General features: G+C 35.3%; 1 protein-coding gene across 1 annotated transcript; it reads right to left on the reverse strand.

Annotated features, from left to right (window-relative positions):
• Nucleotides 1-221: 221 nt before the first annotated feature.
• On the reverse strand, nucleotides 222-26,026 carry LOC124830227 (protein NAP1). Its single transcript, XM_047303886.2, is given in 25 exon segments — nucleotides 222-1,053; nucleotides 1,254-1,466; nucleotides 1,739-2,267; nucleotides 2,270-2,729; nucleotides 4,277-4,373; nucleotides 4,459-4,598; nucleotides 4,662-4,787; nucleotides 5,381-5,491; nucleotides 5,642-5,723; nucleotides 6,621-6,766; nucleotides 9,227-9,420; nucleotides 9,741-9,819; nucleotides 13,154-13,264; nucleotides 13,842-13,974; nucleotides 14,717-14,859; nucleotides 14,933-14,977; nucleotides 18,256-18,363; nucleotides 18,460-18,585; nucleotides 18,812-18,896; nucleotides 21,496-21,578; nucleotides 21,701-21,781; nucleotides 22,997-23,077; nucleotides 24,704-24,778; nucleotides 24,867-25,301; nucleotides 25,842-26,026. Coding segments are annotated over 24 exon segments (4,167 nt in total). The 5' UTR covers nucleotides 25,287-25,301; nucleotides 25,842-26,026; the 3' UTR covers nucleotides 222-554.

Genomic DNA, 26,026 nt, shown 5'->3' on the forward strand with positions numbered 1-26,026 from the left:
AAAACATATTTAACTCGTTCACTAATTGTCCAAAATCTTAAATATAAGCCATTTGTTTTGTTAAGAAAGAGTTGAGTTTCTTTTACGTTTTCTTTCTGCTAATTCGTTTTACAGTACCGGGAACGAAAAGATTAAGATGTTTAGCAGAACTAATACTTCAAATTTCAGGAAGGATAAAATTCTTGAATGAGTTTTGTTGTTTCATTAACTAAAATGTAGTGACGTAAGTATAAATGTACGAGTAAATAACATTACTGATTGCATTCCAAGCTACAGAAGACCTCTGCCAACAGACTTAAAGAAAGAAAGACATCAAGATTTTGCAATGAGCATTAAATAGAATGAACACCTGGTTCTGGCTAAAACAGCAGGGACTTAATATGGCATTGATTTAAACTATCCCCAGGTGACTACAAAAGGACGCTTTAATATGATATACATTTTACTAAAATTTGTGCGAAACTGCTGGATGATTTACGGTTATAGACAAAATGATCACTAGCAGAAGGTGAATAACTTACCATCTTCTGTTGGTATATATATCAAACAACTTACTACTTGTATGCTAATGGACCAGATCTAGACACTGCAAACCTAGGAAGAGGACTGGGACCAGTGCTTCCAGATGTTGAACCTTCAACAGATTTTACCCTACTACGACTGGCACTGTAATCCAAAGGCCCAGAACTACGATAGTTCCTTTGCTTGTTGTCCGTGCTCCTTAAGCTGCTAATATCAGCATCATAGAGGTGCTCCTGACTATGTGACGATGATGATCCTTTGAAGTATCCAGAATCATGGCCATAATACTGTGGTGAGTCCCCACGAGGATGCCTTAAGACAGGGGAAGCATGTGCTAGCAATACAGCAGGTGAATGACGGGGTGATGCGTTCAGTATTGCCAATGGAGTGGATTGAGTATCTGCGTAGTATTGGCCATATACTGAACGGAGAATGGCATATGGAACGTGGGTTTCCAGCGAGCTTCTTGGAAGGTAAGGTGAAATCTCGCAAAGTTGGTCCAAGAAGATAAGCTGTGCTACAAGATGAGACCTGTGCAATACCAAAATACAAAACATCTAAGATAACCGCAAAGTACAAAATGAAAGAATAATGTTTCCCAGTAGAGAACTGATGCCAAACCGCAAATGAAAATTGTGCTTTAATATATTGCAACATTACCTTGCTAATATAAATATATAGTCATTTGTGTTTCAAAAATCTTGCAACACCACACATACACACACATTTACCTGGGTGTTTCGCTCCAAGAATCCAGTATGATATCTGCAGAGAGTTTCACAAATAACTGCAATGTGGACTTAATACTTGCTTCTGCTGACATATGACTCGATAATTCAGGATCCATTCCCTCACTGGCATGTCCATTTCTTAAAGACTGCCGATGCTGATGTTCCCGTTCCAATCTAACAAACTCACTTCCGGCAATCACTGCAGAAATGCACCTGCACGATATCATGTGATTAGGGCTACACAGATACCAAAATTAGTATATTCTAACGGCAATGAATAGTTTGACTTCTAAAATATTGCCAAGTAATGGAGTCAAAATACTATGAATATAATTTCCAGTTACAACCGTGTGGAATTACTGTATGGAAGTTAATCTACTGGCATTGGACTCATGTTATAATCGTGCAAACACAAAAACACTGAAGTATTTAACACCATATTGTTTACAACTAAGTACTTTAAACCAAAACAAAACCATACCTACCTTGCCAAGCAATGGATATTGTTACTAAAACCCTCTGTGTCAACGTTAAATGCCGTGGTAGACCAAATATTAGACATCATGAATGTTGCAAATAAGTACGGTAAAAAGCCCCATGATCCATCACTTGCACCACCTACTTCCTCCAAAATAGATCTTACCCAAACTGAATCATGATCATTAACAACTCCTACAGTATTTGCCACTGTTCTCATTCTCCTGATTTCTTCCTTTTCTGGTACTCCATCAGGTAGGTGCTTAACCACCCCAGCTAGCAATGAATGAATCAAGGGAGCACCTTCTTCAAGTATAGCACCAGAAGCTTCAGCTAGTAGCCGATCAAAAGCCAGTGCAAGGCCAGCCTGAACACAAAAACCAATCACAGTTTCCAGATCAACTATTTGCTTCACAGAGGCTTCTCTTTCAATTCTATCACCAGCATGCAGACTTGTAGCAACTGCTTCTAGCACATCTCGGTTTGAGCGTAGTGAAGTGTCAATGCAATTTAAAAGAGCAGCTGTGTGTTCTTTAGCATTCTGTCTAGCCTGTCTACTCCATATCCACCAAAAATACGTACAAAAGCCTGTAATTCCCTGAGGTCAGTGACTGATTCTGCAAAATATCCACCGACAGGCCTTGTACTCCTGAAGCATTTATGAATTGGAACAAACAAAATCCCAGCACCCGAAACATCCTTTATTATGTTTTCAATATACCAGTTGCATACTGTTTCGGTGGCTGATCCTGTATGTTGGTCTGTTGACTTCTCAAACAAGTGCAGAGAAGAAACTGGTCCTGAAAAGGCTTCTGAAAGCAAAACTTCCCGGATACCCTGAGTAATGTCCATGCTGATGTGTTGTTCAGCAAGATGAACAATGCTAATATGTCTCTTAATCAGTGATTCCAAAATAGTAGGCCGTTGAAGATCGTTATCAGTTTTCAGAACACCAAGCAATCTTCTTCTGAAGTTGCCAAGAATGCATTCTCTCATGTACTGCACAAACAGATTGATGTGTTAAAATAATGACAGAATGAACAATGTTGGGTTAAAAAACGGTAAAATTCGGGGGAGTGGGAGTAGATGCGTTTAAGACTTGGGTTTCATGCATCATTGTTACTTGAACAGGTGACTAATGATGTAACTGCTGGATCCTCTAAATTGAATGGTGCATTTCGAGAGTAAAGTGCAGCATTGATAACCATTGATGAGTATAAATAACTTATAATTTTATAAAATGTTAAAACTGGGGTAAGAGATCATGGATATCTGCAAATCTAATCCTTTAACTTCCTTATTGGTGAATATCATACTCAGTTTGACCCTTAAAACAGGCATTTAAGAGGGAACAGTTTCAACCCGTGCACCTGGTTGGCCTAACCCAAGTGCTCAGAGTTTGGTTCATATTGAATAATAGAGATACAGATACCCACAAATTTAACTTTTTACAAATAAGAGCTTCTCCCGTGAGGGTCGAACCTAATCTGACCCAATATCATGCATACCCAAAAGTCTACCCCATATTAGAAGATCTAACTCCAACCAATGTCCAATCATTATTATGTAGCGTGATGCCTCTGGACAATTATTTATTTGATAATACTACTACAATCTAGATCCATGACTTGGATAGCAGGTTTCTAGGGCTCTTGGCTTAAACTTCTATTAACAAGAGTTCCAACAGAACTTTGGTAAGCAGATTTAGCTATCATTATAACAATACTTTTACATCTGAAACTCTCTGTAGGGTTCTAGACCTAAAGTTGCATTATCCACCGTTATTGACCTCACTATTCCCCTACTGTTTTTCCTTGATGGCAACAACTGTAGGACAAAATTTCAAAGCTCGATCCCTAGGTGTGAGAGGCAGATAAAAGGTTTTCCTGAACATCATTTACTAAAATCAATATATCAACAAGGAACAACTCACGAAAATTTGACTAGATTTATGAGATTTCACAAAGAAGAATTTTTTAAGTAAACCTAATGGAAATGAGATAAATTAAATTCAGATACCTAAACAGGGATTTTCCATAAAAAAAAAATTTCAAAAAAGAAATACCTCTCTTTCTTATGCCTACTTTAAAACATCTTTTACAACCATTATGCATGCTTTCTTATATAACCTCCATTATTCAGAAACCTTGATATTAAGCAATAAAACTAGGAAATAAACTCTTAATAGTTGTATGTTTCCATATCTAACACAATATCCAAAAAAGTAATGCACATTTCCATTTTCCATTAACAAAAGACTCACTTGTTCCTATTCCTCTCCATTCTATCACACAAATATCTTTATCATATTTTTACTGTTTTACAATCCTTTTCCTGGATTTGAATATCAATAATGACATATTTTACTGCTAGTTAATTTACACTTGACCTTGCTACACAGTTTCTTCAAAAGGGCTGAAAGTCATACCATTCAAGCATTGATTTACTGGCCAAATTTTGTTGAAATATGGCACTATTGACTGTTATCAATAGATAAGTAAATCTCATGAAGAAAAAGAGGAAGAAAAGGAAAAAACATCCCTAACCTCTCTTAGTACAAAGACATGGTTTAAAACACATATAGGCTCCATATCGTTTAAAACTGAGCACAAATTGGTCAGCCTCTGCATTGCAGCTTCTAACCTGTCATTAAAAACAGTAGACAAATTAAAACAATACCCTTATGTGGTTACTCGTACATATTTAGGACGAGATTATTATGACATACATTTTGATAGAACCATTATTTTCAGGAAAACTCTCATGGCCAGGTAAAGGAAAACCAGCAGTTCCTTTCGGAGATTTATAGGATGGAATGGAAACTCTTGCCGTCTGATTCAGATATGAAGCTGCTTGCTCTGGAAGAAGCTGATGAAATCCAAAGGTTAGTTTTCAGAAATGAAGGTAACCTTGTTAGCTAAAAGTATTTACCTGATTCTCTAAGGCACCAAATCCTCCTTCAGAGTCAAGAATATTTATTAATCCTTCCAATCCTCCCATGATAGATTCAATCAGAGATTCAACATAAAGAACAGCATCCCTGCCAATTTTTGTAACCTGCTTGCAGAAAAATTCACAGTGACCACCTTTGTTCAACATTTCCATTTCTAGCTATCATCACATATAACACCTAATGATCAATCAGGACGTAGGAAAAGGAAGTTTACATGAATATTAAGTCAATATGAGATTTCATTTTTCAAAGGCAATGGCATTATTTATACTTTGAGTTTTGACTAATGATTAGATAATAAAAAATATAGATTTGCAGTGAAATCACGATCCACAATGACTACGTAGCTTCAAACAGAACATTTCAGAATTCCTTATTCAGAATTGTATGAAGCCTTATACATGTGAGTCATCCACTTTTAACAGATCCATAAGCAACATTAACTCTATTTTTACTTTTGTAATGATAAGTTTTTTCATTCAAAAAAGTATTAATGAAAATAAAAGATTGCATTCAGTAAATATTTGGAATATTTGAAGATCAAGTATTCAACTAATAAAAGGAAATCAACAAAATACCACCATAAAAAAGAAGAAAAATGTTAAGAGCCTCCATCAAAATGTGCTAGTATCGGTTCACTAATTTGGTCACTACATGACTGGCTCAAGTAAAACTATTGGCAAGGATTTGTTTTTACCTCTTCTGGAACAATCGGAGATGCACACTCAGGAAAACTACTGGCAATCCCAAGCCATGCACAGCAGTGTTGAGGACGCCCTTCTGGACCAAACATGGTGTTTCTAAAAACCTATTATAGGAATATAGTTTGGATTAAAATGGAAAATAAAACCACAACTTAAATCCATACTCTAAGGTTAACGTCTTAGCATACAAACTAGGAATCATTCTATAGAAATTGAAAAAATCAATAAGGTTTGTGTGGAATATGGGCACTCACAGCTGTAAGGTGTTGGTGGTAGAAATACAACCTCCTAAGACTACCATGCTTTGAAAGTACGGATTCCAATTCATCTACACATCTGCATAAATAGAACCACAATGCCATAATTATCTCTTCAAGTTTTTTTAATTTATTATATATAAAGAAATTGTCTGGAATCTCTAACTCTTCTGTATGCTATGGCATTTGTTTTTACACACACATGGCATGTGAGTAATTGCATAATACAAGCCATAATCCAAAAACATAATACTACACAATACTACATGACAGCCCTCTAGTAAGAATATATATAAATTTTAAAAGAGAAGAGAATACATGACGAAAGATCAAGATACCCTCCAAGTACAGGAATAGGGAAGGGATCAATCCTTGTGATATGTGTTACTAATAGCCAGAGAAACTATTTGATTAACACACAATGAGGATACAAAATCAACTTAATTATGAGTAGAAAAAAAAAGTAATTCTCAGCAAAAAGATATAGCATTATGTTCCACAATAGAGTATACTAATTACAACTAAGTTAAATTCATCAGCATACACATTTACGCTAATAAAAAGTTCAGTTGTCTGTTTTGGCAGATTTAGGGTTTTCAGGAGCATAGCTTTTCAGGTCACAAAAATAGGTCACAGGCCAGAAAACATAAAAGTTTCATAGACACGGAGACCTCACAACCCACAATTTTGCACAGCTGCCATTGCAATCTCACCAAATCAGAATACTTTTGATGTTGGGCTTGCAACAAAGCCAAACTCATGATTGTAAAATAATACAATCTTACACAAAAGGTGATGATATTGACACTCTACCACTGTAAATCTTATTTTCTCTCTGTTTTTTGTTTTTTTATAAATGAGGTGGGGATGGGGGAGAAAGAGGATTTTAAAGATTCAGGCTAATAATTTGATTAATGAATAACTCAAATAAGTATCAGAATGGTGTAGTAAGGAAATTAAAATTGTGGATTCAAACCTCGACCAATTGTAAGCAGCATTCCCTTCTGACAATAATCCTTCTTTGCCAGTGGATACTGTAGCTTTCTCCAAATGCCTAATGTTTATAGATGAACGTGAAGATGTGACTATCAATAAAATTGATAGCCAATCCTTTCGAAAATCCTGAAAATAGTAATAGTAAGTGTGAAGTGTATGCTTTAAAACATTAAGTTGACTGTAACTAGAAAATGAAGAAAAAATGACAAAATAAAAATAAAAACTAGAATTTAAGGTTCTGACACTAAAACTCTAGCATGAAATGCACAAAATATACGGAATGCAATAATTCTACAAAAGTGGCAAGTGGCAACTTGGTTATGATTATTGCTTGGAAATTGGTTACTCTACCAAATGGAACAAAAACCAATATGATGCAAATGGGTACATACTATAAAATACAAGGCTGACAGTTCTATTGTAAGGTACAAGGCAAGCTTAACAGCTAAGGTATTCACACAAACTTATGGAGTGGATTACTTGGAAAGATTTGCTCCAGTTGCAAAATTGAATACAGTCAGAGTGATATTATTTGTAGCAGCTAATTCAGTTTGAACTTGCAACAATTTAATGTCAAAATGTCTTCCTTCGTGGAGAACTTGAAGAGATTTACATGGAAATACCCCTCGATACAGTGGGAAATTGCTACCAACGCTGATTAAAAGTTAAAAAAGGCATTGAATAGATTGAAACAATCACCATGAGTGTGGTTTTTGAAGATTTACTGGAGTTATCATAGGTTTGGGCTTCAAACAAAGTCAAGTAGACCACACTCTTTTTGTTAAACACATTGAGTCAGGGGGAGTGACAATGTTACTGGTGCATGTGGATGATATTACAATGACAAGTGATGATGAAGAGGAGCAAACACTGTTAGGCCAACATCTAGCCAAGGAATTTGAAATTAAAACCTTGGGAAAGTTGAAGCATTTTTTGGGGATCGAAGTGGCCTATTCTAAAATGGATATTTACATATCCCAACCGAAATACATTACTGATTTGCTGAAAGAAAGGTAAGATAGCTTACAAGCTTGCAAATACACAACTTAAGACTGAAAATATGATAAAAAGGCTTAAGAAATTTATTATCTCCTGGCTAATCTTTGTTATTTATTTATACAAGAAAATGACATCTAGAACACCAAAAGGTACAAGAAAAAGGCTATATCTATGTAATTAATGCTAATAAGTAAACAGCTCATAGGTACAGCCTAATTAGCAGTTTTCCAACACAACTACTAACTACCTATACTTAATACCTATTCTAACAAGACAAATTCATCCAAATCTGAAGTTGGGAAATGTAGAAGATACAGCAATTGACAACGAAACGTACCAAAGATTAGTTAGCAGACTCTTATTTGTCTCACTAATATTGCGTTTGTTGTGAGTCTAGTCAACTAGTTCATGCACCAACCAAAGGAGATTCACTTGCAGACTGAGCTAAGAATTGTGCAATACTTGAAAGAAACCCTAGGCAATGGAATTCTGTTCAAACGGAATGGGATGTAGGTCTTGAAGTATATACAAAATTTGGCAGGGTCACTTATGGATAAGAGATCAACTCCGGGATATTGCACTTTCCTTGGTGGGGATCTTTTAACTTGGAAGAGAAAAAAATAAAGTGTGGTGGCTAGATCTAGTGCTAAAGAAGAGTTTAGAGCAACAGCACAAAGTATCTATGAACTGCTATGGTTGAAAATCATCTTGACAGACTTGGAAATAAAGCAGGATGAACCAACGAGACTTTCTTCTGATGACAAATCCATTATTAGCATAGCCTATAACCCAGTGCAACATGATAGAACCATATACTGTGAAGTTGACAGGCATTTTATCAAAGAAAAATTAGACAGTGGTCTGATCTGCACTCCATATATCTCCTCACAAGACAACCTACCAGATCTTCTAACCAAGGGGCTGAATAGCAACAGCTTGGGGGGAAGTATCAGCGACCACATTTATTATTTCCTTATTTAGCATACTACAAGTAAATGTGGGAAGTATCCCTGAATCCTAGAGATCCAGCTATATCCCTGAATTATAGGGATTTGATTAAATAAGTTCTGCTATTGGATTTCCTAAATTAGCTTTGCACAATGACTGATGTATTCTTTGCACAAATGTATGAAATCAATTTATTCTACCCTAGTCTCTGAGAATTAATAACTAAATGCAAGAATATTTACATAGATGACTGTAAAGCTGATAGGTTTCTACTCAAGAAACCTCAACAGACAGCCACACACGCACTCCAGATCACACACCAAACACAAAGAATAGCCTTTCTTGTATTAACAGGGACAAGAAACAATGTACAGAGAACCAATGAGAGCTTAACCTCCCCCAAAGATTAACAATTCCTGTTAGACACAACACTAACCAAAAGTCCTCTAAAAGACTATACAATTGCTATTTATACATTCTTATTCCCGCCTCTCCTAACTGCTAAGGCGGTTAGGCAATTAATCTTTTTTTCTTCTCTCATACACTCTTAACCTCCTAACAAAAGCACTACAGTCCAAAAAGCATATACATCGCACAAGTAAGATATTAGAAAATGGCCAGTACAGATGTCCCACATACCGACAGGTCACAAGTGATAGCAGATATATTTTCACCCTGTGGTTTGGGCAAGTTTTCAAGGTGGTGAACAATCTGCTGAAAAAGTCCTTTTAGGCTAGCATCAATATCAAGAGCCACCATTCCGGGGGTGCCAAGTAAAAACCGGATCCTTCCAGCACAAGACGAAAGATATGATAATGAGTAACCTCGAATTGCTGCACTCAAAATGAAACAACATTTAACAACCAAAATATCCATTAAAAAATAAGTTAAAGAGAAAAGAAATGCTAGTGAAGCATCAACTTGTTAACAGGCCAATGAATGCATCTACTTGCATAGGAATACAGGAATGCCATATTAATAGACTTCATAATAATATTGGGGTATAGAAGAAAATTAGCGATTAATATACCTCAAATAGGGCTACTCCTGTATAGGACAAAAAGATACACGTACTTGTTTCTTTTATAAAGAATCAGAGATAGTACATATTCCCTAATGCAGGATAAGTTAGAACACATAAAGCTAATCTAACCTGCAATGTATTTGCGTACCAAACAACATAAATGATCCATTCCATCTAACAGAAATCCAATTGTTGGGTCATTTGGATCCTGAAAACATGATCATGAAATTTCAAGTCAACCACCTTATCAATAGATTCAAACTATATGGTAAAAGAAAACTAGAGATAAGTTTTTGTCACCCAATGACAGCCCTTTAATAAACTCGCAAATTAAGGCATTTTTCAAACTATTTACCAACACGTCTATTACAAATAGATGACATTTTTCACATGCTGCAGTCCCTATATCAAATTTTACTCTTTCCCCTTACTGTCCTTTTCAATCCCCACAAGGACGGATAGTCAAAAAGCATGGAGAATTTTCTATGCAACTATGTACAGATGTAGATTATGTAAAGTTTGATGTTGATTGGAGATTTACCAATAGGTAAGTGTCTGGGTGGTAATATGGTAACATGCAAGAGTGAGAAGAAAAATATGATTGTATGGACTAGAGCAAAGGTAGAATATTGTGCAATGACGCAAAGGATTTCTGAACTTTTATAGGTAAAAATTATACTTGATGATATCAAGATTAAGTGTGAAGCCCTTTTGCAACAATAAGTCCACCATCAATATTGCACACAATCCAACTCAACATGACAGGACAAAAAATAGTGATAAACTAGCATTTCATCAAAGAAAAATTACATACTATTCTCATAGTTACTACGTAAGTCCCTTTGGCTTTAGTTGGAAAATGTACTGACCAAAAGACTTCCTACATGGCACTTACAAGATCTTACATGTAAGTTGGAAATAATTCTTAGAAAGTTTGTTTTAAGTCTCACTCCACCTCACAAAATCGACTTATAAGATAAGGTTTGTACTCACTTATGTACTATAATTTGGTCACACATCTTTAGTCAATATAGGATCTCAAATACACTCCCTCATGTCGAGAATTGGACATCTCTAATGTGGGACAAGATATTTGTAGATAGTTTGGTAGTGACCAGATAATGGGTGTCACAATATACCCAACAAACCTTGTTAGGATACACTCCAGTACCATCTTAGAAAAGTGAACTTAAAGAGGAACTTAACCTCACAAAATTAGCTAGTAAGATGATGTTTAGACCCACTTACATACTATAATTTGGTCACATCTCTAACCAATGCAAATGTCAAATACATCCTCTCATGTCATGAATTGGACATCTCTAGCATGAGACAAGATATTTGTAGATAGTTAGGTAGTGGCCCGTAGTGAGTAGCACAATATGCCCAACAAACCTTGTTAGGATAAACTCTAGTACCATCTTAAGAAGTGAACTTTAAGTCTAACCACAAAATCAACTTATAAGGTGAGATATATATCCACTTATGTTAGAGCTGTCAAAATGGGTCACAACCCGCGAAATCTCCAAAAATAATAAATATCCATACCTTGACTTGAGAATGAGTACTAAAATTCTATATTTTCCTTATTCGTATAGATTTAGTTATCTGAGTTCTTGCAATTAGGTTAATTTTATTGATCCCATATTTTCTATAATATGTCTAGATTTGTAGTCTAAACTTCCTAGGAACGACATTTATTCTTAAGGCAATACATATTGTACCCTAACATTGCAAAATTCGAAAAATTCATATTTCACTTACCTCACAATTCAAGTTTCAAGTGTTGGGTCAATGGTATTAGTCTTGATTTTGGTTCATCCACATATGTCCAACACAAAAATTTACCTAGATTTCCACATATGTCCAACAAAAAAAATTCACCTAGATTTCCATCATCTGATCGTTGATGAGAGGGGTGTATCAATATTTTAGGTCTCACATCTGCAACAATTATGGCAAAAATAGTCCGAGTAAAGTTGGGGCAATACACACCCCTTATTAGACCTATTAATTTTCCCCACCCCTCAAGGCTTTGGCCCTAGCCCACATGGGTTGGGGCCTAAAAAGCCCCCTATTGAAAACGCCCACAAGGACAAAATACCGACAAAAATCATGTGGGCGAAGGCCAACCCATGGGCCATCTTTCCAACATGAAAAATATCAATTTGTTTAAAATATACTTTTAGACCTTCGGCTCAGGCTGCCCTGTTAGAACCTTTTGCCTAAGTCGACCCTCAGCCTGAACCCGCCTGTCTCGACCTTTGGCCTAGATCGGCCAATCTAATCTTTGGTTCAAGCCAACTCATCTGAACTTTCGGCCTAGACTGACTAATCCTGAACTTTAGTCCGGGACAGTCCCTCTAGACCTATGGCCTGGGTAGGCCTATATCGACCTTTACCTCGAGGTAGGCTATCTTGACATTCAACTCAAGTCAGGCTCTCTTAACCTTCGGCCCAAGTTGTCCCCTCTTGACCTTCAAGCTAGATCGACCTATCACAACCTTCAACTTGGACAGAGCAATCTTGACCTTCCGCTTGGCCAATCAATTTGACTTTCGACCTACCCATCTCGATCTTCATCCCAGGTAGGCATGTCTCAAACTTTGGACTAGGTCAGCCTGCCTTAACCTTCAACTCAGGGTAGGCCATCTCAACCTTTGGTTCAGGCTAACCTATCTCAACCTTTAGTCTGAACCGACCCGTCTCAACATTAAGCTCAAACCTGCCTTTCTTGACCTTCGACTCGAAATGGCCAATATCATTCTTCGGTCCAAGCTAGCTTGTCTCAACCTTCAATCCGAACCGGCCAATCCCGATCTTTGATCCGTGCTAGCCAATCTCGACCTTTGACCCGGACCGACAAATCTCTTTCTTCGATCCGAGCCAACCCATCTCGACCTTCGGCTTGGATTGGCCAACCTTAACCTTCGACCAGCATCGGTCTATTTCGACCTTTTGCCCAATTTGGCCCATCTCGGTCTTCATCCCTAAGTGACTCATTTTGACCTTGCTGACCCATCTCGGCCCTTGCTGACCCGTCGTGACCTTCAGCCCGGGATGGCCTGTCTCAACCTCCTCCCTTAGTCAACTTGTCTCAACCTTCAGACAAAACTTTTGCCTAGGCCGAGTGGATTCATCCTTTGGTTCGAGCCGACTCTGCTTGAATTTTGGTCAGGGTAAACTAAGGTTGAGCTTCAAGCCTAGACGGCTCACCCCACCTTTGACCCAGCTGAAGGTGTTATTTTAAAGAATTAATTAAAGTCTTGTAGTGGGACCAAGCCCACCCTAACCCGAGGCTAGGGCTTTTTTATGGCCTCCTCATTTGTTGATCCTATAAAAGGGGGCTTATTCAAGGATGGGTTAGGGCTGGGCCATGGGTTAAATTAACACATCTAGCCCTTATGCTAGCTTTTGAGATTACGTTAGATATGAGTCCAATTCTAATAGTTTTAGACAGCCCGTGTTTTGTAATTTGTTTAGAAAAGAGCATTAGTTTGATTAAAAGAAAGGAAATAAAAGCATAAGAAATAAAAGCTTACTATGTCCACTGGTACCACTCGAGTAGTTTTAGATCTTGATGATGCAACTCCTACATGTTGGAAATACCATATCACTTCACATTGAGCTAAAGCCAAGGCAGAAAACACCATCTGCATCAAAAATAAAATCCTCTCAAACAGATTGTTTTAAGGTTAAGATACATGAAATACTAAAACAAAACTACATAGCTATTTACAAATCTAAAGACAAGTTCAGTAATATGATTAAATTCCCTGGACATGAGTTTAATGTAAATTTAACATACCAGTCCACCAAAGACTAATCTAGAAATGTATATGAAAAAGCCTGTTAATTTAACATACTAATAACCTAACACTAACTTCTAAGTGTCTACATATGTATACCAACCAGCTAGAAATTACACATAAAAATAACTTGTAGACCATTTTTGAAAATACTATCCACTGGGTTGATAAGTAATTAAATTGTTTCACAATAACCACTCCTTTTAACCGGTTGAGTAACTAAAAGAATTTTCACAGCTCCTTTTTGTAATTCTTCTAACGATCTCTTAATGATATGAATCCATAAAATAGATGTAATAATATGCATTTGCGTAAAATCGAATCAAAAAAAATTACAAGCAAAACAATACCAAAAGTTTCAGCAACAAGTGTCAAAGAACCACCATTTTTTTCATGGGTCAAAATGCCAAAAGAAATACACCTGAATGTTGGGAGCCAACAGACTGGGCTGATCAGTAAAAAACAGCACCATTCTCCCAATCTCTTGTTTCAATAAAATTCTCCTTTCACGATGAATAGCATCACAAGATAATATTGCTTGCTCATGCACTTCACTGAAAATGTCAAACAGTTTTGCGATTTGCACTGTCAGTTGTAATAGTGAGGATGCATCAACCTTAGAAAATGACAAGAAAACACCCAGAAAAGAATAACAAATATCCATATAGAAAAGTAGAAGAGTTGCAAGAGTGATTTTCACATAACAAATAACAACACAGAAAGTTTTCCATAAAATATAGACGAATAGTTTATTCTCTATTTGTCTCCTTGAATCTAGAATGCCATCATTTAGTTCAGTTCTTTTAAGTGATCCACTTCTTGCCAAATTAGAAAAATAAAAGTACTTCCAAATCTATAGAGGCTACAAAAATCATTGAATCCCGTAAAATGAAACACCCAAGTGTGAAATCTTAAACTTCCCTAATCCTAACAACAAAATAAGCAATCCAAGAACCTAAAAATGAAAATTTTCATCAAATTCTTAATGAGAGCAATTATCAAAATGGTAAAGGATTTAGTGATACCACAAAATTTGCTCCCTGCTATTATATTAAATTTCAAGTGCATCAAATAATCAAGGCATGTCCAATAACTGGACAATAATTAATAAGTACCAAGTGTTTCGAAGGCATAACTATTTTCAGACTTATTCTAAGACAACATAGAATTCAGTCACCTAATCACTGAAAAAAGTAACCTGGAATAATGATGGAGTCATGGACAACTCAAAATTTGACTACCTTGATATCTCATTCCCTCTGACACAATAAATTTAAAAAGGAATTTTGTGGGTACCTTATCATTTTTTCAACCTGTTTTGCAACATTATACTCCAAATCTGCCTCTTTTTGCTTTGTGCGCCCAGATTTTGCCATCTTCTTAGACTCCAATATTCGAGGAAGAACGTACAACTGGTAATCCTCATGCAGAAGTATGTACTGTGTATTGATTTTCATATTGTCAACTACTGTAGCTAAGGACACTATTCCAAAGTCAATGAGAAAAAATTACCTCATCTCTGAATAATGTGAGGACTAAATTCTCCTTCAATACAACCTGAAATACCAAAGCCAAACAAAACTAAGGAAGCAAACTTAGAATAACTAAAACCCGCACTACTTCAGTATAAAACCTTATTGTAATTATGACAAAATTTGGATGATTATTAGTAAATGAAGAGTGTCCTTTTTATCTGAAATAAAACCATATCTCAACCCTTTGCATGGCTTACCAAGTAGTTGACTTAACACCAAATAACAGCACATTGATATTATCTAATGAAGCACAGATGAGATACTCTATACCCTTCTTATCAAAAATCCTTCCCCAATTGCCTGACCACAGAAGAGAACACAATGTTTTTCATGTGTCTTTTAAGGAAGGCTGTGTCAAGAGTTGCATAACCTCAGCCTTAACCAACCAAGCTATCTAAGGACTGGGAATTAGAAGTAACCCCAGGATCTTCAAATACAATAAATGTTGCATGTGCAATGCAATTACAAGTCAAAAGGAAAAGGTTACCAGACTGTGACAATGACTGGGACTTGCTCACTACCTTACAATCTGCTTTTCCTGATTTTCACCTTGAGGTCAAGGTGAAAGTTTTGGCTTGCAGTATTGTTAGAAGACCTAAAATTAAGCATGTCTATTTTAAATAGAGAACTAATGGACCGGAAGAAAACTAAGGCCAGTAGTAAAGAGAGGAGGGTTTGTTATAGTTAATTGAGAGAGTTCCTAAATGTCCCGAGAGGGTGAGAGAATTACGTCATTTAAGGCTGAGAATTGTTAGACAGTTAGGAGAGTCCAGAGTCTCTCTAAAGGATACACATTCTTATAACCCTTCAGACTACTCTTACTTTGAGTCAGAACTGGGACTTTATTCTTCATTCAATAAGAGATTCCAAGCTACCTCCACATTATTTTATTCAGACTTCAGTATCAATATGTTACCTACCTGAGTACGTAAACTATCCAAATACAACCTTTCACACTCTTTCACACGTAATAGAACAATAAACACACGTAATAGAACAATAAACGAATAACAATGGATGAATGAATCTCTTTTATTGATGGTAATATCTGAATAAACAAGGGTAAACAATAATTGGGAGCATAACCTCCTTCAATTTGAGAGCATAACCTCCCTCACAAGACAATAATGTCTGTCACAAAACTCAATAATCAAAAGTTTGTCTTTAACCCTAGACTCTAACTTTATTTATACTAATTATTTCCCGCCCATCTCTTATTAAATATTTCTCTAGAATATATTTAATATAAATATCCCTATATTTAATATTTAATATAAATATCCCTATATTTAATATTTAATATAAATATCCCTATATTTAATATTTAATATAAATATCCCTATATTTAATATTTAATATAAATATCCCTATATTTAATATAAATATCTCTCCGTATATTATCCTAGCATATATCCTTAATTATAAATATCTTATATTGAATATTTGCCTAAATATATATTTATTTACTCTAATTAACTTATACTATATTTATTTACTCTAATTAACTTATACTAAATATTCTCTCTGCTCATATACTTTCCAACCCTTATTATTACCCCTACCTTAGATCGTAACATTACACCCCGCTGCAAAACAACCTTGTCCTCAAGGTTGGAAACGGGGAGCTTGATCTCATGGCTCCTCATCAATTCATGTCTGGAGGTTCGGGTGGTGGTAAAAACTTCTCTAATGTCTTCCATTCTTCGTCCAGCATTCTGGTTACCACTTCTCCTGAATCATAAGCCCTGAGGGAATGGTTTTCAATGTCTTTCAGTACTTCACGTCGCTCTCTTCCTTCTGCTAGTGTACCAAACACTGCAAGCCCCCTGTTCTTTTTGTCGGCCCATCTCTTCACAGACTCCATTGTTCTCTCCAGGGATTGATTCTTCCATCTGCCCTTCCTTCCAAAGCCTTCATTCTTCCTTCCAATACTAGACCGTTTGGTTCAGGTAGTTTCACGTTCGGTTCTGACTGTCTCCTCCCATTCGGCTCGGTAAGTCCTCTCTCTGTAGGTTCCGTCTGTTCTTTCACGTTCGGATCCAGGAGTCTGTTCTTTCACGTTCGGATCCAGGAGTCTGCTATCGTTCGGCTTTGGCAGTTCGCTCACATTAGGATCCGTTAGTCCACTATCGATCGGTTCCAGCAGTCCCTTCCCATTTGGAGCTTGGACTTCATGGCGTATTCCACTCAACTCTGCCTTCAACCTCCTTAGGGACAACTCCATGTTCTTTAGTATGTGCCCCATGCTCTCCAGTTTCCCTTCAATTGCATGCATTCTTCCCTCCATGACGTCTTTCACTCGTCTCTATTAGGATCCGGCAGTTTCCTCCCTTGACGATCCGGCAGTTTCCTCCCTTGACGATCCGGCAGGTCGGACCAATTGTTACGTACCTGAGTATGTAAACTATCCAAATACAACCTTTCACACTCTCTCACACGTAATAGAACAATAAACACACGTAATAGAAAAATAAACGAATAACAATGGATGAATGAATCTCTTTTATTGATGGTAATATCTGAATAAACAAGGGTAAACAATAATTGGGAGCATAACCTCCTTCAATTACTTTGAGAGCATAACCTCCCTCACAAGACAATAATGTCTGTCACAAAACTCAATAATCAAAAGTCTGTCTTTAACCCTAGACTCTAACTTTATTTATACTAATTATTTCCCGCCCATCTCTTATTAAATATTTCTCTAGAATATATTTAATATAAATATCCCTATATTTAATATTTAATATAAATATTCCTATATTTAATATTTAATATAAATATCCCTATATTTAATATTTAATATAAATATCCCTATATTTAATATAAATATCTCTCCGTATATTATCCTAGCATATATCTTTAATTATAAATATCTTATATTGAATATTTTCCTAAATATATATTTATTTACTCTAATTAACTTATACTATATTTATTTACTCTAATAAACTTATACTAAATATTCTCTCTGCTCATATACTTTCCAACCCTTATTATTACCCCTACCTTAGATCGTAACACAATACCACATGGATAAAGAGAACATAAAGGCAAAAGAAATAGGACCACAGATGGTTCAGATGGGTCCATTTTGTAAAATCATAATCTGCTTCTAATATTAACGTACATGCTAACACTGCAATAAGGCTTTCTTGTTTAGAAGGTAATCAGTTCAAATCTCAATAATTATATAAACATGGTGGTATTTTTGCCCCAGTAAAAGCAAACAATTCAGTACACTGTATGTTGCAAAAACAAATAGAAACTTTGCAAAGTAGGTATGAAGCATGAGTATACCAAAGCAATATCAATGCTAGTGACACGACGCAGTTCATCAGGGCAGACTAGATACCCAAATAGTACCCATTCTCGATATGCAGTTACATTTGCTAGATCTTGTGCTCTCTGCAGAGTTGAATGAAAAGAGAGCATTAGTATAATTAAATTTATCAATTTAAGAAGTCGATATCAATATGGTTCACTAACAAAAAATTACAATACCAGTGGATGAGCAGAATTTGTGAGTATGTCTGGATACCGAGGATGATATGGACTTAAAAATCCCTCATTTCTAAGTTTTCTTGTGTCTGTTGATAGAAATATAATAGGACCCACAGCTTCCAACACCTGTAAATAAGATATCAAAATTTTATAATTTGGACCCAAGTCAACCTCACAAAATGCAGCTCCTAAAAAGTACAAAGGCTGAAGAAAATAAATTGAACTTAATCATGCAAAGACAGAATCACAGAAAATAAATAGTTAGAAGACCAGAAAACATAATCGTCTTCTTTACCATATGCAGTTGACAATTATTTGTATAATATTGATATTAGGAAAGGATGAAATTAACCTCTCCAATACGAGGGCTCACAAAATTTAGGTCTTCCTGTAAGCCTTTTGGCGGTGGATCATAAGAGTCAATGAACTGAAGCAAACTGTAAAGTAGAGAAAGAAACATATTACAACTAAAATACTGAACATTTATTTGCTATAAAAAAATGGGTGAAATGGGAAAGGAAAAAATAAATTAAAGAACTTCATCTGAAAACTGGTGCAATATTCATTTCATTATTCTTTATCGATTCCACCCCCAAGGGATACTTTTGCCAATTTAGCCCCTCAATTAATATCAGTTCATGATTTATTTTTTGGACAATGGCATGAGTATATATAAGAGTTCATTTTGAATTGGTCTTCAAAATGCCAAATGCAGGCTGATGGATGCAAAATTGCTTCAGAGGAATTAGTTTGATTTCCCTTTCTCCTTCATTGTTGGGAATTGGCTGCCTGCACATCGTTTTCACCTTGAGGACAAGGTGACTTTTTGAGGGGGATATTGATAGGTTCAATAAACGTCAAGGTAGTTAGAACAGCTGTAACTATATCTGAACTACAAATAGTTATATGAGAATTACTGAAGGGACCTTTTGGAGAGAAGTAAATAAAATGGATAGTTGGAGAGCGAGGTTCTCTTGAACAACCTCTGATTGTAAGTGCGTATTGCTGAATTCTTTCTATCCCTTAAGTCCATCACTACTACACTGGTATTGGACTGGATTTAGAGTTGGCAATAAAATTCAAGATTATTTCTTTCCTTCTTATTCGAGAATCAGTTCTATAAAAATACAAGGAGAAACAACAAATTGGTATACCCTATGTGCTTTGATAACAAATTCAATTAGCACATGCCATAGCGAAAAATTCTTCTCATGAAGTTTTTATGAGATTTGATGAGAGAATGTGGCAGAAGCAACCATCGGATTCTTACAAGATGAACTATTAAACAAGAAAAAGTTGTGATTGGACTAGAGTTGCAAAAGATGGGTTTGCTTGATTTATGGTGGAAACCACAAAAAATTAATTTTGGATTAGAGAGCTCAGATTACCATGTTCAGAGAAATGAAAACTTTTATATTATTGAGTTGAGAAAATATACATTGCCCCCAAACCTTTGAAAACTTTTATATTATTGAAATTGAGAAAATATCGATCGCCCCCAAACCTTTCGATTACAAAAGATTTATTTATACTACAAAATAGTTACAAGATGGTTATGATTGACTAACAAAACAATTATGTTAACTAAACAAGTTTGTTATAATTATTTAACTAAAGCAAATATACTACCGAGTGTTCATTTGCCTATAGTTAATACTAACAATTATTCAATAAAGAAATTGTACACTCACACATGCTAATAACAGAAGAATGGCAACAGGAGAAGACGGGTACAAGTTAGACAATACCCATCCCCATCCTCATACCAGAAGTAAAAACTTATATACATTCCATCCCTGATAACAACAAGTATGAAACTTATGTCTCATCCTCATCCTTGTTCGGTAATAGTATAGTTGTACTCACACCCATACCCGCTGCAATATTTATTAGGCTTAGTAAATTCCAAATCTCTTATAAATTTGGGTACTTTCAATTTAGTCCCTATTAAAAAAATTTTATCTATTGAGTACTCAAAATGTTTATCGAATCACTGACATTTGATTTTTCCATTAATTGGGTGACGTAGTTGTTATCTTGCTTACTTGTATCTATGTGTTACAAATGTGAGATTTTGTGATTAATATAAACCGATATTGGAGTTAATGCAAAACGACAAATAACTTTTATTACTTTAAATGAAAACAAGTTGGATAACGAGATCATGCTCCTCAATGGCTTCCATGTCATCACCTACAACGTCAAAAGACCGTCGTCATCACCAACATTGATGTAGGTGACAATGACAGCCCCTTACTATCCAACACATTTTCAATAAAAGCAATTAAAGTCATTTGTCATTTACATTAAACGTAATATCATTTTATATTAACCACAAAACCTCACATTTTCAACTACCTGGAAACAAGTAAGCAATATGATGGGATAAGTAACAATCACATCACTCACTAAACAAAAAATTAAACAGCAGGGACTCAATTGAAAATACCCAAATTTATAAGAGACCTAAAAATTAATTAAGTCTATCCATTAAATAACTCTTTTACAAAAGAAAAAAATTAAAGGAAAGGAAATATGATATTGTCAAGAACTCAATGTTATAAAAGAACAGACATTCTCTTCTCCTCAATGTCAAATAACAATGAAGAAACTATAATTGCATAAATCTAAAAATAGGGTACCAAATAAACTAAGGGTGTCTAAGTAATTTAAAACAAGACAAGGAAAGATATACCCGGTTTAAAAGTCAAGCATTACCCATACCCATGTCTGGTCAATCCCAGTATTCTCCATCAACATTGGGATGGGTTCAAACAATATCCACATGTACAAGTTTATTTGTCAGCCCTAACCCCAAGCCAAGTGTATATAATTGCATATGCCAAATGGCTATCAGCATTTGTCTTAAACATTTTTTATGCATCTCTATTAATGAAAGAAAAGTGGATAAATTTTCTTAAAAGTTGAATTATACAATATGGTAGGTCCATATGCGCAAGTAAACATCCATCCCTATCTACTACTTTTTTACAAGAAATAGACAATAATTCAAGAAAACTTATAAAAATTTCTTACCGATGATAAAAGTCACAATCTCGCTCATTTCTTGACATTGCATGTAGAAGGTTATAGGTTTGTAGCAACATTTTCCTTGGCATCTGCTATGAGAGAATTGGTTTAGATAATTACTCTCATATATAGTTGACCAAAAAAGTCATTTCAATAACAAAAGCTTTTCATAAGTAAAAAAATCAAGAAATTTGAGGGCAAAACAACTTGCCTTCTCAGAGAAAAGGTTAACCCGCACAAAGGAACAGAAGAGATCCATAAATGCATGTAGTATAAGAGAATTCTGATGGGGCTGCAAAACACTGTGAAGTTATTAGAGATATACACAACTTACTAACTTATTATTTATTAGTTTATTTCTAACATTACAACATATATTAAAACCATTTGAATGAGCAATGATTTTACATGAATAAGCTAAAAAGGGGCAAAGATAAACTTATGATGCCTCATTTCCTATTCTGTATTTGATGCATGGCACGTCAATTTCAAAATCTTTCATAGAAGTTGAAAGACTATTCAAGAAATTTGATGAGACGCAATTCTTTTATCATACCAACTGATAAGCACCCAAGCCCTAGGGATAACCCAACCTAAAAATATAGTAAGGAAGGGATGATGAAACAATTAATACTTCACCAATCATCTAAAACTACTTGATGTGAGACCTAGACATTCAAAACTACCCGATGCCTCAGCAACTCCCTATACGACACTTCACTCAAGGGCACTTAAGGGTGCCACTTATGAGCCAACATAGGTCATCAAAGATTTGAGTCAGGTTGGATTGAAAAGAATTTTTTTTTAATATTGGTCAAAATGAATGGCTAACTTAACTAATGGGTTAATCAAGTTCGAGTTGGTTTAGAGGTAGGTTGACCCGTAACTCATTTCTAGATGAATTTTGAATCCCCTTGCTCAACTTAAACTAAGATAAATAGGTGAGTTGAGTCAACTATGACAAATCATCTTGATTGTACATAGGTAAGTTGAGCCAACCCACATTAATTGGACTGTAATAAATATATAAATAAGTTGAAGAACAAAATGTGCTTAAGTAAATCAACACAACTAAGCCAACTAAACCATAAAGTGAGCTAAATTGAGTTGATCCATTTTTAGCTTAACTCATGGTGAGCTAAGTGTTTGAACTGAGTTGACTCACTTTGACATACTTAACTCAACTTCTTTGTTGGTCAAAACCTTCCATGGGTAGTCCTTTTCAAGACATCAACCAACTTTAATAAAAATTGATAAGCACTTGGGTACCCACCCTTAAAATTTTAAAAAGGGATAGCAAAACACTTAAATATTCCACCTAACTTTCCATACTACTCAATGTAGAAACAACCCCACAACATCCAAATCCCTGTCACTAACACTGGTATTCATCAATGACGAAAGCTTTTGCACTCAAAACTCACATAGAGAGAGTAATAGCCATATATCATATAATGTTATATGTAAAACCCACTTTTGAGATCCTTGCAACAATATTCAGACTCACCAACAAAGTAATTACTGTACTGCTTAGATCCAATATAAGTCGCAAAGCTTGTTCCCGAAACACCATCAAATCAAGAAGTAGCTGCACACACAACAAAAAGAATCATTACTTTATCAGTTCAGGTAACATGAATTGAAAATCTCAAAGATATGGCATAAACAAGCAAGGCTAGTTGACATAAAATGTCCCATTCAAAATAATTGTTGAACAAAATCATAAATCACGAGGATAATGAAACAAATAACATCTCATTAAAGCCAGTGATAGCAGGAGAATGCAGAAGCAGCTCCATTTTTATATAACTTACATTTTTCCGATGATGTGCATACAAAGGCTAATTGCAAGAGCACATAAACGATAGAATGATCAAATAAAACAATAAATGCAAAGCACATAATAAAGATGAAATGGACCTTTTTCTAAACAACTTTTGATGTTCTGTTCATCAATGACAATGTAAATTGTCTTGATGCATAGTGCACCAATGATGCAAATCCTTGTTTGTTTTAAATGAAATCAGAACAGTTAGAATATTAAGACACTCTAAGTTAAAATCAAATATGTTTTTATTCCCGTAATAATAGTGTTTTCTGGTTTTAGTACATAAATTTTGTTAGAGTTTGTGTCCCCATAAACAATCAGGGACTGAAAGTAATATTTTATATATTTGCAAAATAAAACTATAATTACAGGGACTAAAAACAAAAAAGTGAGATATTTGCAAGTACAAGACTATTACTCTAAAAGCCATGAAAAGTAACGGGGTATCAACATCCTATTTTTCTTACTTTCTTTTCCTTATTAATATGCTAGATAAAACTTGGATGCAACAACTTATGTATTGTTTGTGCTAAGTTATTCTCCAATCATAAAGGGATTTCATCTTGACTGTCCGCACAATAATAAATTCCATCAAATGTCAATGTGTATTACTAAGAAAAAATTACAATTAGAGAACAGTACCCCTGGTATTGCATCTAAGATTTGTCCTAATACGTCAATTGTTGTAAATAGTAGATTATTTGGATAAAAATATTCTCTATATCTCCATAGTGATTAAGAAAAAACATCTACAGAATCTTCCTATTCATTTCAGCATATTTTTGTTTCCTTATTTTAAAAGTTTTGATTATTATAAATATAGATGATGAGAATGTAATTGGTGTAATTGGTGTAATTGTTATCAATCAAATAATTTGTTTATTTTCTTACATAGTTCAAGTCTAGTATTGTAGTATTATAAGATAAATTTAATCTTAAGTATCTTTTACCATAATCTACATGTCAAATAGAGTGGACCTCAAACTAAAGTTAGGTCTCACTTAATTCAAATTTGCATTTAACTGCACGGTCCAACTACATGAGTAGGACATCATTTGTGTCATCATTCACCTAATCTCCCAAATCCAATATTAGCGACTTGTGACGTGTGATTCTATATTGTCTTTGCAGATACCCCACTTTCGTTCTTGAAGTTTACAGCTGTGATGTTCAAAATGCTAACATGTTGACAAGGAAAGAAGAGAAAGAAGAAAAGATAGGTGTAGAGGTAGAGATAGCATCACGACCATTACCCCCATTAATGTTTTTGTAACAAAGACTGACAATAGAGACCAAAATCAACACTTTTAAAATTATAGGGACAGAAACCCATAAAAGTTTTATGTAAGGAACAAATGCTAATAAACAAAAGTATCACAATATTACCTGCACCCAGGGTTCCAGGCTCTGTAAATGAAGCTCTGCGTTATCTTGCAATGAGTCCCAAGCAGTCTTATCTATCTGCATCCATTTTCTTCCCAAATGATGAAATTAGCAGAGGCCATCATCAATATTCAAAATATAAAGAATATCAGACATCACTTCTTACACGTTCAAGTTGCAATTTGCTGAAGTGTTCCGGAAATTTCTTAGAGAGCAAGACACAGATTCTAGGATGGTTGGGGAACACGCTAGCTTTCCAAAATCCTTCTGAAAATACATGGTTGATTGGATCTGGATAATCCAAAAGTTGATTTAACCTATACATCTTAGCCATTAAACCTTCGGCAACCTCAGTGAGTTGGACAACCCACTGCATGTTAATACCCTTGTGTGATTGGGATGGAGTTGAGCCCTGAGACTGTCCATCATGATACATATTTCTAGAGCTACTTGACGACAACGGAGAAGTCATTTCCCTTCCAAGGTAATCCGTCCATCTTGATGGCCCATCCCAGTCCCTTGATCTTGCAGCAGTAGGTGATAAAGAAGAATCCTGGTTCGATAACTTTTGCCTCGACTTTGCCATGAACAAATAAGCAGTCTGCATATCAAGTTTTCCACAAATCAAGCTCATGTATAAATTAACCACCAACTAATCTCTTGGCTTCCCTAACTTTACTATCACAATTCCATTATATTTCAATTTTCGTATTCAAGTAAAACCACTCCAAGTTCAAATTGATTACCACAAAAAGAACTTCTAACAAATATTCTCAACTCTGAATCCTAAAATCTTCAAAAAAAATAACACATGTGTTCTGCTTACTAACGTATATAAAATAAGCAAAGAAAGAATGAGCTAACAATCATCAACACAGTCAATTTCTGCCCACACACGAGTCGCTAGTCAAGTAAATTAGCGAATTGTAAGCATGAATTTGCAGTTTAAGCAAGATATTAAAAGAGAGCTAAAACCTAATTCCACTTTTAGCGGTGATGAGCTAAGTAGCAGAGTAACCAAAAATAAAAAAGCAAATGTAACACCAAATCTGACATTGTGAATAAAACTGCACAACGAAGAACAGAAGAAACACTTCTTTGCACTGAACCAAATTCAAAACAGACAGAGAAAGAAGCTCACAGTCGAAGCAGACAAAGAAAGAGAAGAGCGTTGAAGAATGGGAGAGTGTCAGATCTGAGAGCGTGTGGTTCGTGCAAATTGGAATAGAATTGAATATGAATAATGAAATGCCAGATGAGAATGGTGTGGTGGCAATGCCAGTGCGGGAGCTGGCTGCACTGCACTTTCAGCGTGGATATAGTTTT

This window comes from Vigna umbellata, chromosome 7, assembly GCF_029865625.1.
Source record: "Vigna umbellata cultivar VRB3 chromosome 7, Vumbellata_1.0, whole genome shotgun sequence".
Lineage (NCBI taxonomy): Eukaryota > Viridiplantae > Streptophyta > Magnoliopsida > Fabales > Fabaceae > Vigna > Vigna umbellata.